The following is a 15,163-nucleotide window of genomic DNA, read 5'->3' as shown; positions in this document are numbered from 1 at the left end:
ACCTTCCAACCAATTTAACAAAAAAAACCATTCTGCTATGAAAAAAGTCAGACCCAAACCAGTTACTTGGAATCAAGTGAATTTATCTATGTCTCCAACACGAAGAGGCCACAGATGCCGCTCCAACCAAGCACCCTTTGGTGCAATAGGGTCAGAGTTACGTATCCATCAAAAAAACCCCTGGTACTGAAACAGGACGGCTTTGAACTGCCATCTCTTAAAGCTTCTCCAGGATTACCCCCTCGCCCTTGGGTTCCCAGGATTCCACCTCGACCACAAGAAGTTTCCCCACTCAGCCCACGTGTCTGCGGACCACGCACGTGCCGGTTACCTTGCGGACGTGACAGGAGAAGAGAACGTTCATGTACTTGTCTTTCCGTTTCAGCTCATTGGCAACAGGGATGAAAGAGCCCGTGGTCTGAGGGTTATCTGGTTTCTGAAAGAGCAAAGACAGGCACATAACTCTTCTTGCTTACTGAAGAAAATAATTGCATTACGTCACGGCGGGCCAGAGAGGACTGCAGCTGCACCACCTCGTCTGAAGGCTTCCTCCAGTCCCTGCCTCGCTGAAGAGCGGCAGAGCATCTGGAGCTTTACACGCTTTCTGAAAAAAAGCCTTAACAAAACAAAATGCTTAAAGGAAGGACGGAGTAAAAGGAAGCAATGCAACTTGCCTAGAGAGAATTTCTTTGTTCTTTTGCATTTTATGCTATTTCTTAACATCCCATTATATCTAGAATTTTAGTTTTACATCGACTTCTTTCCTAGCTTTGGCTATTTGAAGAGACAGCTGATGGCATTACTCATTATCTTTTAAAGCTGTTTGTCATGCTCAAGCTAGGCTTAGTATTCAGAAAAATCACTCCTAGTGCAGAAGAAGTCAAAGACTCTGAAACTATATAAACCCATTTACAGAGGAAATTTCAAAGTACTTCTCCCTCCCAAGAAACCAATACTCACTTTTTCAATTTTCCACCCTTTTAGCATCCTAAGCCCCAGCCATTGCATCGATCACTTCACTTGTACTCACCAGTGCGATGTAATTCCCCTCCCATGCTCTTTGTAGGCCAATATCAGCTCTGTGACCCTTCAGCACTTCCATGGCAGCAACCTTGGCCCTCAGTTGAGGTAGGACTTCTGGTGGAACGCTCCGGATGAGTTCACCTGCTCTCCACCTGCCGCAAAACCCCTGAATCAGTTCCACAGTCTGTACTACGAAGACTCCTTCTGCCAGATCAGCACAACAAGGGCACCCTTAGACTATAAATGTCAGGGGAAAAGAAGTCCTTCCATCGCATTCATAAAGCTGGAAACGTCAGTTATCATTTTAAAGTCACATATCATCTCTGACTCTAACAAGTTCAGCTGGTGTACTCCCCATCCCCTGCCCCTACCGGCACATCTGTTTGCAATAAAGTTTTCGCAAGCCCATTTTTTGGCTCATTTACAACATCATTCTCCTTTAATAGCTGAATTTGGCCCTACAATTGAAATCTAACCAACTGTAACCTGAAAGAGGGCAGGGTAGCTCATCCATTACTCCACACCACACTCCAACCTTCAGCAGCAACACCAGGTCTCCACGATTAATGCTACGGAAAGTTTTTTAGCAACTGAAATTTTGTAGTTATGATAACTGAGCTTACTCAGAAGGCAGGACTCTCTACGCAGATAGGTTGTGGATGGCTTTCAAGAGACAGCTGGGGAAAAAAACAAGGCTGACTTGGTCTAGCGCTGGTGGTAATGCCCCTTCAAGCAGATGGCTGGACTGGAGATCTCTAGCGGCCCTATCCAGCCAACCTTTCTCTTGTTCAGTGACTTCCAGAATTTTTCAAATTGGAATTGAAACTTCTCTGTCTACAACTTACCAGAGAAACAGTCACTGGCTTTTAGATATTAGGAGGTTGTAATAAAAGTATAAAATATCTCTTCTGCACATAGAATACAGGTGGATGGTAGAACATTGCTTATTCTATTGCAGAAAATACTGACTTACTATAAGAAATCTTGACAAAGTCGAAGAGATTCCTTTCCTCCCCCCTGTCTAACAGCAGCGGCTCTCTTCCTTTGAAACCAAGCAGAAAGGGCCAAGCAAGGAAATACAACCTCCATCCTGACTAAATCTTTGAAACAGAATAATTATTCGCCTGGTCAAGGGTACCAAAGCCACTGACTTCTTAATCTATCACGTTCAGCTCATGTTCTTCAGTCATTTTGCCAACTTTTATGGAACAAGCAGCAGCTGTCTGCTCCTCTAGGTTAGACCGAGAAGACGGGAGGTTTTCTTTGTACCTGTGGTAAATGGCCTGGAGTGCCTCTTCAAATCGGCGCAGCACTTTCGGCGGAGCGGGCCATTGCACGTGCTTGCCGTAGTCCTTCATTTGCCTCACGTTGTGAAAGCGTCGGGCAACCTCGTGGATGTAGGCCTTCACTTTGTAGCGGCGGTAATACTTGAGTATCGTGAGGGCAGCCTTTGTCCTCTTATAGCGGAGGCGAGCCAAAGTGCCCCTCCAAACCTAAGAGTCAGCGGAGAAGACAGTTTTAGCAATAAAAAGTAGGATATTCTTTTTCTTTCTGTACTCCTCCTATACTGCTCAAATCCACAAATATATTCCTTTTATTTTAAAGGAAGTGACTTCTCTGCGCCAATCAAATCCAATTAAAACATCACTGAAAAAACCATTGTGTTTACCAGTGTATTGAGAAACAATTTTAACACTGATTAAACAGGATTGCTTTGAAAATAATTTGGGGAATATCTGTTCAGGCCATGTGCTGAAAAGCAAGCAAATACACCAAACAAATGATGTCCTCCCAACTTGCCGGACGGGAGGCCGGCTCTGCCGGCACCACTGCGAGTCTTATCTGCGCCTGGAGAGCACCACGGGCCACGTTCTGGACTTCTCCTTCCGACGCTCCGGGACGTAGCGCAGGAAGACTGCCTGCAGCGCTGACGTGACTGTACCCACTCCTAACGTGAAGACCCCAGGCACGACGAAGCGCGGCAGCGCGCAGCCGGGCTGGGCAGGTTGTGTCGTTTCTATCCCGTAACCAGAGAAATGCGTATTCACCTGAGCGCTCTCGAGCTGACGGGCGCGTCCCTGAGGGATTCGTCAACAGCTGTACTTTCCCTCTAATATAATCTGCCAAGATGAAGATTGTATTTTTGTTTCCTTGTAGAATTAAACTGGAAGGATAATGAGTCTCCCGCATACGAAGAGTGCTTCACTGCTCGCTACGGGCCCTGCCGGAGAGTTTATTTCCCTCTTGAGAAACATCCCATAGCACCATTGATGCATATCAAGCCTTCTATTTACAGAAGAATTAATTAATTACCTGAGGCAATTTCCAACATGATATTCGCTTTATGAAGCTGATGTCAAAGGTTCTCTTGACAGCTTTACTGATAATCCTGATAAATGGCTGAGAAACACTATATGTAGCAGGCAGTATAGCAGATGTGAGGGGGTGTTCTTCTCTATACACTCAAAATCCAACGAGGAAATAGAGCCTTTGGGTTCCAAACCTCTCAAAAGCAGAGGACTCTCCTCTTCCAACCTCCGTCAGAATAACCCCTCCTCATTCTCCTTTGGCCTCACTGCCCTTGCATGGGGTATCTCCCGTTCACCACAGACGCCATTCACGTAATTCCGGCAGAGTCTGGGAGTTGCTGGAGCACCCACCACTGCACTGGTGCGTTTGATGCTCCGTAAAGCACATTTGTGTTCTAGCACACCAGAACAGAGTCAAGACCCTACACAATGCTGCCCAAACATCCGAGGTAAGGCTGAGCCAATCCATCCCTCAACTTGTATTTTATCGTGTCCAAATGACTGTAAGCCTACAACCTCCAACATTCTACTCCAAGATAGAAACCGGTCCTCAAAACACTATGAAATCACCCTAAACCTTCTTCTGTGGATCATTTAGCACGGTGAAGGCCAAACTGCAGCTGCTAAGTCCCATACGGCTGAGAAGCAGATGGAGCCCAGCTCACTCCTACACTGTACGTTGTATATTGTTGGTAGGAAGAGGAGGAGGGAGATGATCCTGGACAACAAGGTGTAGGAAAATGAAGCAAAGTAAGCAACTAGGGGAACAACTCAAGACACGCAAGGGAGCAACTCAAGACACGCAAGGGAGCAACTCAAGACACGCAAGGGAGCAACTCAAGACACGCAAGGGAGCAACTCAAGACACGCAAGGGAGCAACTCAAGACACGCAAGGTGACCGAAGGCAACGTGCTCCTTACCAGACCCCAGCCCCTGCCAGGAGCCAGGCTCCTAAGGAGGGTGTGGGAATAGAGACTGTTTCAGCGGTCGAGGGGGAGAGCTGGGGAAGCGAGGCAGGACACGGGACAGCCACGGGAAAGGTAAGAGCAGGAAGCACAAAAAGCGGTCCCTGTGACCTGGCAGAAAATCAGCACTGCCGTACTGACCAGACAAACGAACGGGCAGGAAGACAAAGCGCGAGTTAAAGGGTGAACAGAGGACTGGTACTGAAAACCTCAACACTGCATGCATATAGAAGAATATATAACACTTTCCTTATTTATTCTTTGAAATCATTAGGCAGATTGAGGGAAAGCAGCATCCTCTGCATCACATATGCTCTTCTTCGCAATCACTTTTAGCGCACTCAGTTATAATTGTAGTTCTAGTTCTAGACAACCTGCATATCCCAAAGAGATACAAGAACATTGCCATATAAAGGGCATCAGGGCTCCTGAGAAGCTCAGGGCTTCCTGAAGCCACAAACTAAAACCGACTTGCACAGGGCCTGGATATCACCCAAAGTGTGTAAGGCTGATTTAAACCTCGCATTTCCATGTCTGAGGGCATATCAGATTCAGAAACCGTATGAATTTGACAGAATCGGCAACTAGGATCAAATAATTGAGCGTCTAAAGAAGTAGCTTGTGCCCTTTTTTTAAAGAGACGTGAAGACGACTTGGATTGCTTGAGACTTTTAAACATAGACTGAAGTGTCACAAAATGTACCTGCAAGGAATGTATGGACAGTAAACAAGACAAGCTGGGTAAAAACCTACTGCCAACTTCCCATTTTTTAATTTAATAAGAATAGAAATGAGGAACAAAAGGTTCCAGGTCGCAGCTAAACAGCCTTCTGAATGTTATAAAGGATCTCAAGACATGAACATGCACGGTAAATTTGTGTAAGCTGCTAAAGACTTTGTAGAGCTTCACCGCCGTCAGTTTTTCCCGAAAATATTTTGAATTGTTTTTAGATACAGAACAAGGTCTTGATTTTTGCTTCCTTATGGTTGAAGTGGGCATGCTCTTGAGGAAAGTCTCTTGCTGTGGTTATTTTTCACACCAGCCAGACATCCGTGGAACAAAGGCGCTGTAACAGATTGCCTCGATGTTGTATCAGCTGCATCGCTGCAGAAATTGGCTTCGCAGCAAGAAGTGTCACAATTGCTACAAACACTAGCCTTCCAAATCCAATTACCCAGCCGAGGCATGCCCCTTGGCTACACGCAAGCAGTAAACTATTAATGAAAAGCATGTCCTCAAATCAAGTTGTCATAACTGGATAATCTCACTCCTAGTAAGAACCTTCCTAATAGCCACAATGGCAGCTCCTCCCAAATCTAAGGAGAAAGTCAGAGATAGGAACAAACTTCTCCTAGGGAATGGGGTACAAATATTTTTAAAATTAATTGTTTTTCTGGCTCGGTGTTTTTCTTTTCAACCCCAGGGCTCATTTCTGCTTAAAGCAGTCCATCAGTAACGTTGAACTGCCAAGGCAAGCCGACTGCCCGATGGTCTAGCAGTCTCTTCCAGAAACATGGACCGTTCAAACCTACAAACAAGAGGAGGCTGTCAAAGCAACAAACTCCTTGTTCAGCAGCCACTTTGTGTGCTCTGCGTTGTGTAGTTGTGAGCAATGGGTCAGAACCACACAGAAGACAAACGAGGGTGCTGGAGTGTTTCCCACCAACACGCACCTTTCTCAGACTTGAATACTGGAGAGCACTACCTCTCTCAATGTGCCTTTCCAATCCTTCCCCCCACCTCCAGTTCATAACTCAAGAACATTAAGCACTGTGAAATGAAATTAAAAAAATCAAATTTCCAGAGCTAAGTTTATCATGGCATTTAACAGATTCTCATGTTGCAAAAGCCACTTTTCTGTTATATGCTGGAGGACAATGGTAGAGCCATGGCCAAATACAGGAGACCAGCATACCAAAAACCCAACAGAAAAGATCTGTGTATCCAGGATTCTCCTTCTTTCTTTCGGCCCTCTGTACCCAAGATATCGTCCAAGTCATTTTCATACGTAGTTTGGAAAGGATTCAACAGCTCATGCCTCACCTTTCTGAAACTCGATAACCAGTGAGCAGCTTTCACTTGAACTTAAATCAAAGCTACACACCAGCAAGCTGGTAGTTTCAGCACCTGCATTTAGCAAATCTTGCGAGGATAGAGTAAACAGGCCTGAGAATCGCAGTGCCCCGTATCGTTCCTCCTACAGGCAAGAATAAAATGATGTTCCCTTGCCACCTTTCTGTGGCTTCACTTCTGGTTAACCTGGCTTCCCATAGAAATGAGACTAAAGATTTAGTCCTGACCTCTCGAGATTGCCCTGGCATCTTCTGACTCTCCAGCCAGCTTCAACCAAATCTGACAGAGGAACAGAAGACAGAACAGAAGAGGCAAGCCCATACATCTTTCAGGAAAAATCAACAGCAGGGTAGAGAGAGATTCCAATTAGAGTGACATTGCTGGAAACGCTTCAGAATGAGCTCAAGAGCCATCTGCCTTCTTTGATCTCCAAATCCCAACCAGCACACGCGAAGCTCCTAGCCAGGCACAGCCACATGAGGCTGCGTGCCGAGCCAAACAGGTAGAGGATACCAGAAGGACCTGGCAGTATTTCAGGGGGATGAGAAGGTGGGGATGTGTGCAGGACACAAGGGAAGGGTATGATGAGGAAGACTGGAGAGTGCTGGCAGTGAAGCTGTCACAAGAAGAAAACTGACTGTTGTTATTGTGGGGTGTCAGCAGCGTAGGACAAACCCATAGGAAGCCAGGCTCACAGAGAAGCTTGTTCAATGACAATTTTCGAAGTGACACGCTGAAGAGCAGACTCCAAAGCAATCGATTTTGTCATCAATTAGCGCAGCGCCTAGTGACCAAGCAAGAGAAGAGACATCGTGCAGGACATGCTATGGAATAGATGCTCCTCTACAAGAAGAGCCGCCCAAGGAGACGAGGCAGGGCAGGGTGTAGGAAGGGGAATGTGTGGGCTCCACAATGTGTGTACGCAGGGAAGGGGACCACGAGCAAATCCAGGACTCAAGAGCAGAGGCTTGTAACTATGGTTATATTGAAAATGGAAAGAAAAGGAGTGTTCGGGCTTTTTAAGAAAAACAAACAAACGACATTCCCCCCATCCAAACCCCACCCATGGTCTCTCCTCATCTCTTTCAATACCTCTGCCTTCTCCTCTATGCTTTCTCCTCCCAAAGGTCAGGTGAAGAAAAATTAAGAGGGCAAGTGAAATTACGACTCAAGGGCTAGGAGGATGGATAGAGAAAAACGAAAAGTTTGGAAAACAAAGCCTGAACAACACAAGAAATTCAGTTGAAACTCCTGAATATTAGAAAGCGTATATAATTCTATGGTCACTTCCAGTGAAAAGAGTTCCTTGCTGTTTCCTTTACCATAGCCCCTTTTACTCCTTCAGCTATGGCCAGCGAGGTGGAAGTGACCACTGGGACCAAGAGAGACCCTCCCGCGCAGCTCTGGGGGCTCGGTGATCCCATCGTGGTCCCCCTCCTCCCAGTGCAGCAGCTGCTTTGGCAGCTGCTGGAACTGGGACTTGCAGAAAGAGAAATAGAGCATTCATCCAATCCAAGAGCCATAACTTATCTTATGGGAAGTACTGTAACCTTTTCTGAAGTACGTTTAATTCACGTGCTTTTTGATTAAAATTTAATAAATTAAAATTCAAATGAATGGAAAAGGAGATCTGGACATGCCTTTAGAATCAGCTTAAAAACCTCAGTGACCTTCTAGCAAAGTTTCTAAGATTAAAGAAACCTAACACAGATGACGTCCATCACCTTACAGAATATAAATCCTATATACCAATCTACGCATTATAGGCTTATTTGCAGACTGCAGTCTGCTTCCAAGATCAGAATTTCCCATTAAAAAAAGGAAAAAAAAAAAAAAAAGGGAAGAAAGAAAGGAAAACAATCAAATGGGCCCTTCAGAGCAGAAGGAAAACCAGCAGACCAGACAGGGTGGGCCCAGAATGCGGAGATCGCCTTGCCTGTAGTTTTTCCATGGAAAAAGGGATAATCTAGATTTGACCTAGATGCTGCAACCTCTGCAAACGTAGAGGAAAACCCACACAGCACGCAATCTAAACATATGAGCAAGCAAACAAATGCCGAGAATTCAGCCAACAAACCGAGCTTGTCTGAATTAAACCCTCAGTGTTATATTTTTGAGCGGTTCTGCAACTAACTAAACCTTGGAAAACTATTTCATGCTTGCTGTAACAGCACACCTCCTCCCACCAGGCCTCCTTCGCGCTAGCCTGAACTGTTTCGTGATCAGTATTTCATGCTGCCCTAGCACAAGCTGCCCTCCGGGCATCCAAACGGAAAAGAATAAAACAAAACCTAGCTAGAAATTCACACAGGCTTGAACCTTCCTGCGCAGCTTTCAAGGCTCTCAAACAGGAAAGGTTATTAAATATTTAAGTCAATAGTGCAGGGCAGAAGCTGCGTGCAGTTCTGCCACAGGCTCCTCTGAGGCACTGCGGTTTGAGTAAACGCTCAAATCTGAAGCAAGCTTTAATTATACTATTCCTGATTGCTTTTGAAAGGGTTCGTCTCCTTGCAGAGCACAGATATGACGGAGTGGCTAATATTCACAAGCAGCACCCACCGGGTACTTGCACACACCACAATTTGTGATCTGCGTTTTCCCAATTCAGGTGAATTCAGACCCCATAGAAGGTTTGAGGCAAATGATTTTAAATCAAAGCCTCCCCATTCTAACAGATCACATTACAGAGCATATAAACAGCGAGTGGGAAGAGCTGCTTAATTTACTAAATGCTATTTTCTCTTTTCACATGAGTCAGCTGAACAATGTTCGTTCTATTGCTCTGCTTAATAGAAACAATATTCCACGAGCCAGGAAAGAGAGAAGGGTCCCACTCGGAGATTAATTAGATTGTACTAACAAGACCGTGTCCAAGAATAAACATAAAAATTAGCAAAGGAACAGCGGTTATAAGCAAGTTGCACACGTGAGACTCGTGCAGAGCCCTAACAGAGCTGGTCTGGGCTTCTCCTGCAGCTCGTTCTGCTGCCCAGCAACGGCTGCAGCAAATGTCATGCTGCTGCACCCGCCTGCCTTCGAGGCCAAGCCTGAGCTGCTGCTGCTGCAGTTCAGCCTTGAAAGCCGCAAGAAAGCTCTTTGCCGTCCTACTCGTGAGGAGCTGCCAGGTCCATCCGGTGCCCGCAGCAGTGCCTGACAAAGGGCACCCTATCACTCCACCCTGGCTGCACTCTCCAGAATTTCCTGCCTCTGGCAGTGAGCAGGGGAGGAAGGTGTGGGGAGAAAGGAGGTGAGTTTATATGAACAGATGAAGAGAACGGCCAAAGCGCCTCTATTAAGGAAGCGGAGAAGTTTGCAATCACCAGAACAAGGTTGCTGCCGTTAGAAGGCAGGAACCTTCTTTCGTCCCGTGAAAATTCAAGGTAGAGTTTTTACTGCTGAAGATATCAAAATACAGGTGTTTTCATGATCTTCAATGTTTTATTGCTGGTAAAGACTGCAAGGACAACCAGAAGCACAGAACAATCTCCATTAGATAAGGTAGGACACTCCTCTGTGAGAAAAGAGGACCGAGAGGGGATGGGACAGACGTTCACAGAGTCCTGAGCAAAGTCCTGCCTTGTCGGTACAGGAATGAGTGGGTGTCAAGTGAAGCTGGCCCAAACACAGCAAGATCTCTCCGTGCAGTGCTTAGCTGAGCTTGCCAAAGGCGGCTACAAAACATAAAAGCTGGTGGCATGTGTTTGAGGACAAGTTCAGGGAAAAGAAATCCAGCAGGTGTTATTGAATAAAAAACCCATGCCCAGCTTAGGTCATCCCAAGTCCAAATGTCTGAAGGAAAAGTGTGAAGGAGAGGCCCGACGCACACTTGCCCTGCTGCTGTCCTCCCGAGGCATCTCTTGGAGACACGGTCCCGACGGACCTTCCGTCTGACACGGCGCAGCAGCTGCCACAGTTTAAAACCTACATCTATTTAGTGAAGCGGCTGAGGATTAAGCTCTATCTACATTTCTGAAGTTGTGACAGCGATGTTCTGCCTTGCTAGGACAGAGAGCAGATACAGGGGAAAATACAGCCATGCAAAGACCTAGAAAATGTTACTAAAGGACACAAATACCAATAAAACACACATTTCTGCTAGGGAGGACAGTTTTAATCATGGTGGGGGAAAAAAAAAATCCAGAAATATTTCAGCAAACGCAGATCAATCACTGTACGCTTCTTTTTGCCCCAAAGCCGCATAACCAGAGTGAGTAGCTCGCCACCCATCCCCACGAAAGAGTGGCAAACCCCCTCAAAGGGACTGTGATTTATACTGCAGTGTCCTGTTGGGAAAGAAGATATGCACAGAAATTGTCTGTGCATCTCTACCTTATTATAGGCACAGTTCACGTGATCCTGGTATTTTTACTATCATGTTAAATTAAGATCTTTTCCAAGTTAAGGCTGCTGAATGCTATTTGGGCTTGCTTTAGTTTACACCACACTGGCAGTATTTTTACAGTTCAAACAAGACTTAAAGACATCTCCAGGTGCAGCAGATCAGTACCGTTTCAAAAAGAAAAGCTCAGGCACAACAAAAAATAATTCCCTTCCATGCAAACAACAAGGAAGCATCAGTAGCAATGGTTGCAGAATCTGGTCTTCCCAATTTGTCTGTGATACGCATGAATGAGCATGGAAAAAAAAAAAACAAACCAAAACGGTGAAAGGACGGAGTTAGAGCCTGAAATACTCAATTTACAAGATCAGAACTACAAAAACTTTGCTTAACAAACAAGGGACTGCAGAGATGTTTGCTGAAAGAAGCCCATTCAAGAGAGGAAAAAAAGCCACATTTGAGACTGCGATTTCCAGACGGACACGGGGACGCAGCATTCCTCAATTCCTCTGATCCATTAGGGAAATCAATTTACATTCTTTTTAAAGTCCTTCCGACATGCTCTGCAAACTGAAATCAAGTAAAGCAAAACCTGAAGAAGCAGGATGGAGCGAGCAGCGGGCAGCACTAACGCCTAAGTGCAGGCTCTGCAGCTGGCTTTGCAGTCCTCATTTATGAGGATTTACAAGCAGCGTTGCAAAAAGCAGAAGACCAAGGTGAAGCGTTGACAGAATCAGGCAGTTACCTGCTCTGCCGCTGCTGCTGGGCGCTTTGCTTCTGACGGGGCTTACTGAAGTCCTTCATGCACTCACCAAAGCACAAACGTATCCTCTGTGATGCTGGCAACAGGCTTGGGGAAGAGTTTGGGGGTTTTTTTTGTTATTGTTTTTCCCCACATACATGGGAGTTAACAAACCAAGTTCTAGAGTGACTCTAACAGCCATGAAACTCAAGGTCTCAGAGCTGGAACACAAGAGTCCTGGAACAGGCAGTTCCCGTGCTATCCATAAATTGCTGGACCATATTTTTAAATAGTGATGCACATACACGGTGTCCCTTGCTCAAGAATAAATGGGTATTTACATTTACTTAGATCAGAACATGTTTTCACAGCATTTCCTGGAGGAGGAAAAAGATAATAAGCAAGTACCCAGGTCCCCACTGCGCCTGCTACTGAAAGGGTAGGATCCAATTCTCCCCGTTTTGCTTTCCCCCACAGGCATGTCCCCGACTCTCCTTTTTACCAGCATGAATGTTCTGAAGGAAGGGGAGCTGGTTGTGCAGCTAAACTGGCAGAAAATAGCCTCTTCTCTTTTTTTTTTTGTGTTTTTTTTTTTTTTTTTTTTTTGTAAGAGGTGGGGTTTTTGTTGTTCTGGTATTTTTTGGGGGTAGGGGTGGTGGGTTTTTTTGATTTTGAGATGCCTCAATGCGTTCACTGGAAGCAGACAAGTGATGTTACTGGCACAGGGGAGGCAAGCAGCACGGGAGAAGCAGTCGGATCAGCCTGCTAAGAGATCAGCTTGGCCATACCGGCAAGCGGCACTGTCAACACAGCGGGGACATCCAATTCTTCATTTTACTCGGTCCTTCACAGCACCCACATGCTGCTCCTTTGGAAGGAGCTACAGCATCTCCTTTCACAGCTTCTCCCTGCCAAAGCCTCTCAAGATCAAAGCCTCAGTTCACGGTACAAATCCACATGTAATTATATACCTATTTCCACTTATATTCAAAACTTCACAGATTCCCTCAAGATGGTAAACGCCTTCAAGTCCGGATGGCAAATGCGTTGCATCACCTTTTATTTGGGTCACTGAACCGAAGCCCTCATCAGATTACTACTGCCCATCCATAATCTGACGTGAAAACGCCGCCTTTGTCAGAACGAAAGCTTCCCTTTGTGGTGATGCTCCCCAGCGCACCGTGCTTCAAGAACTCATGGGGATGGAGAAGAAAGGGAAGGTGAAACATTAAATATGACAAGTCAGCCATGGTTCTCTTTTTCTGCTCTTCCCCGCCGGGTTTTGGGAACGTTGCCATGGTAATCGCAGCTGCGGGGCTGCGAGCGACAGCTCTCCCGAGAGCAGCCTCTGCAAACCCCAGCGCCCGCGGCAAAAGGCACGCTGCCGGGGGACGGGCTCGGAGGGGCCGCTCGGCCGTGCCACGAGGACGCGTTAGGAAGCCCACGGCATGCACCGGGGCCAGCGCTGCCTCCTTCCAGCTGCACTGACCTCCTGGGCTTGGAGGGCTTCTGCGCACAAGGATTTTTGTCCAAGGAGGTGCTGGGCTGCAATGCAAGGACAATTCTTGCTTCCTCTGCATTAGGCAGTAAAGATTTAGTGAAGCGATTACCATATGCAGCTGTACTGGTCTGATAAAATTACACTGAAATAGTGCACTAAATTATATTGACAAGATACATCATCTTTGCATACTGCACGTGCTGGCTGGCTGGGCTTTTTTTCTTGAACAAAGCACTATTCTGCAAAGCTAATGAATATGTGGGAATGCTTCCAAGGGCAGAAAAAGCAACGGGGTTTTATGGCAGCTTTTTTTAATTTTATTTTTTATTTTTATTATTAACATTAGAGCTGCTTCATTTGCATTCATGAAGACAATCATATAGATGGCAAGACCACAGGTAGAGTAAATAAACTCAAATGCACCGCATAAAAAGCAGTGATGTTCTCAGCCGGTGCTTCTAAAATGACCATTCGAGTTGACTCTGACAGCAATGTCTCCACCACCATATGGGCTTTCTAATACCGGACAGCTCCCACTTGCTAAATTCTCCTGGAGCCAGCAAGTTGCCACGGTTAAATCGCATCACATCTGCTTACTGACTTGGTTCAGTCTGAAGTAAAATCACAGCCTGGAATCCCACTAACATTTTCTCACAGAAGAAAAAGGAACGTTGAAAATAAAGCAAAAGGAGAAGACATCCAGGAGACGTGGAACAAAAGAATTATCTCCTTAAACTGGAAGTCAGTTTTAATTCAATTTAACCAAACTCATATGAAGCAAATTCTTATCGTTGCTAAACAAAGGAACCAGAATTATTTTAAGGGTTAAGGGTTACTCCCTGTCGTGGTTTATCAACAAAGCTGATATCTTATATTCAGTGAGATATTTACTGAATCTCTTTTTGAAAGTCTTGTGATTTGTATGAGAGCAATACACCACATAATATATATCATTAGAAATGAAGACGTACATTTAAACTACCAAGAAACAGAACTGCTATACGCATTACATGCAGATTCTTCTTTCATTTAAAAGCATTCCTTTGCAAAAAAAAAACGTTATTGAACTGTGATCGGCTGCTTTTAAGGCTACGCCTTACATTTCCCTCAGTTTTTATCACACAAGTGCCTATTGTCACAACAACACGTTTTCTCTCCAGTTGTCTTTTCCTTTTCCTAAATTCAAATTTGAGGAACTCCAGTGCAACAGAAGGCTCAATTATTTTAAAATCAAGTTAATCTCTCTCTTTTCTTTTAGATATAATCTTGTGACTCTCAGAAGTATCACAGTTTGCCTTACTCGGCCTTCGGTTCTTATAGGCAAAACTAAAGTAAGGAAAATGCAGCAAGAATTACATTTTCATGTGAGTTTTTCGTGAACAATTGAAAGCAAGTTGAGAACAGAAATTAAGATACAGGCAAAATCGCCTTGATGTTTTCAGAGTGTAGAGAAGGCCTCTTCCGATCCTTACTCTGATTTTATTTTTTACTGTGTTGATTGTTCCTTTTTCAGCGCTGCCAATCTCCAGCTGCCCCATCTACTGGCAGCAGAGCACGGCTGGTGCGTGAACACAGGAGGGATCTGATCCAGAGCCGAGAGCGAGATCCAACAGCAAAACAAGAGAAATACAGAAAATGGGAGAAAAATTCAAACGTTTTCCAGCCAGATTTAACTCTGTACAACATACCTAATTACACACCTATAGACATCAACCCAACTCCTGCTCTTTGGTTGACGAGCCGTTTAGTAAGCATTTAGATTCATTAGTGTTTCTTGTCTTTAGTTGCAAGTTCCAGGACTCTAAAAAGCTCCTCTCCATCACTTTGCAAGCATTTGAGAGCCTGGTTGAAGAACATCCAGTAAGCATAAACAGAGATACAGGTGAACCACGGCGGGGTTAAGCTACAGAAAAGGAGCTCTGGCCATCCAGTTTTCTTCATCCAGTCTTCAGTACCTTAAGCACTTGAGAAGGGAGCTTGTCTTTTCCCCAGAAATCTTTTATTAGGTAAATTAGAATCTCACTAGAGATTTCTCAAGGAGAAATAACAAAAAGATGACTCCACTTTTCAATACTATTGTGCAGAAGAGAAAGACATCTCCACATAGACTTACATTAGTCCCTCTCCACTCCAGGGAGAGGAGAAAATAGGGGAAGAAGGTTGGTGAAGCCATAGGACAACACGCACCGGGAATTTAACTTTTGTCACT

General features: G+C 45.2%; 1 protein-coding gene across 2 annotated transcripts in view; it reads right to left on the bottom strand.

The window, feature by feature from the left end:
• The window catches only part of MYO1D (myosin ID), a 160,751-nt gene that overhangs the window by 74,307 nt on the left and 71,281 nt on the right, over positions 1-15,163 (bottom strand). For both annotated transcript variants that reach the window (XM_075171202.1, XM_075171201.1), the window contains 3 exons: positions 2,293-2,516; positions 1,031-1,175; positions 332-436 (listed from right to left, as the gene is read on the bottom strand). In XM_075171202.1, coding sequence (XP_075027303.1) covers positions 332-436; positions 1,031-1,175; positions 2,293-2,516 — 474 coding nt within the window. The remainder of the gene's footprint in view (positions 1-331; positions 437-1,030; positions 1,176-2,292; positions 2,517-15,163) is intronic.

Source organism: Calonectris borealis, chromosome 22, assembly GCF_964195595.1.
Source record: "Calonectris borealis chromosome 22, bCalBor7.hap1.2, whole genome shotgun sequence".
In the NCBI taxonomy this organism is placed as follows: Eukaryota; Metazoa; Chordata; class Aves; order Procellariiformes; family Procellariidae; genus Calonectris; species Calonectris borealis.
This window is presented reverse-complemented; position numbering and strand designations above follow the sequence as displayed.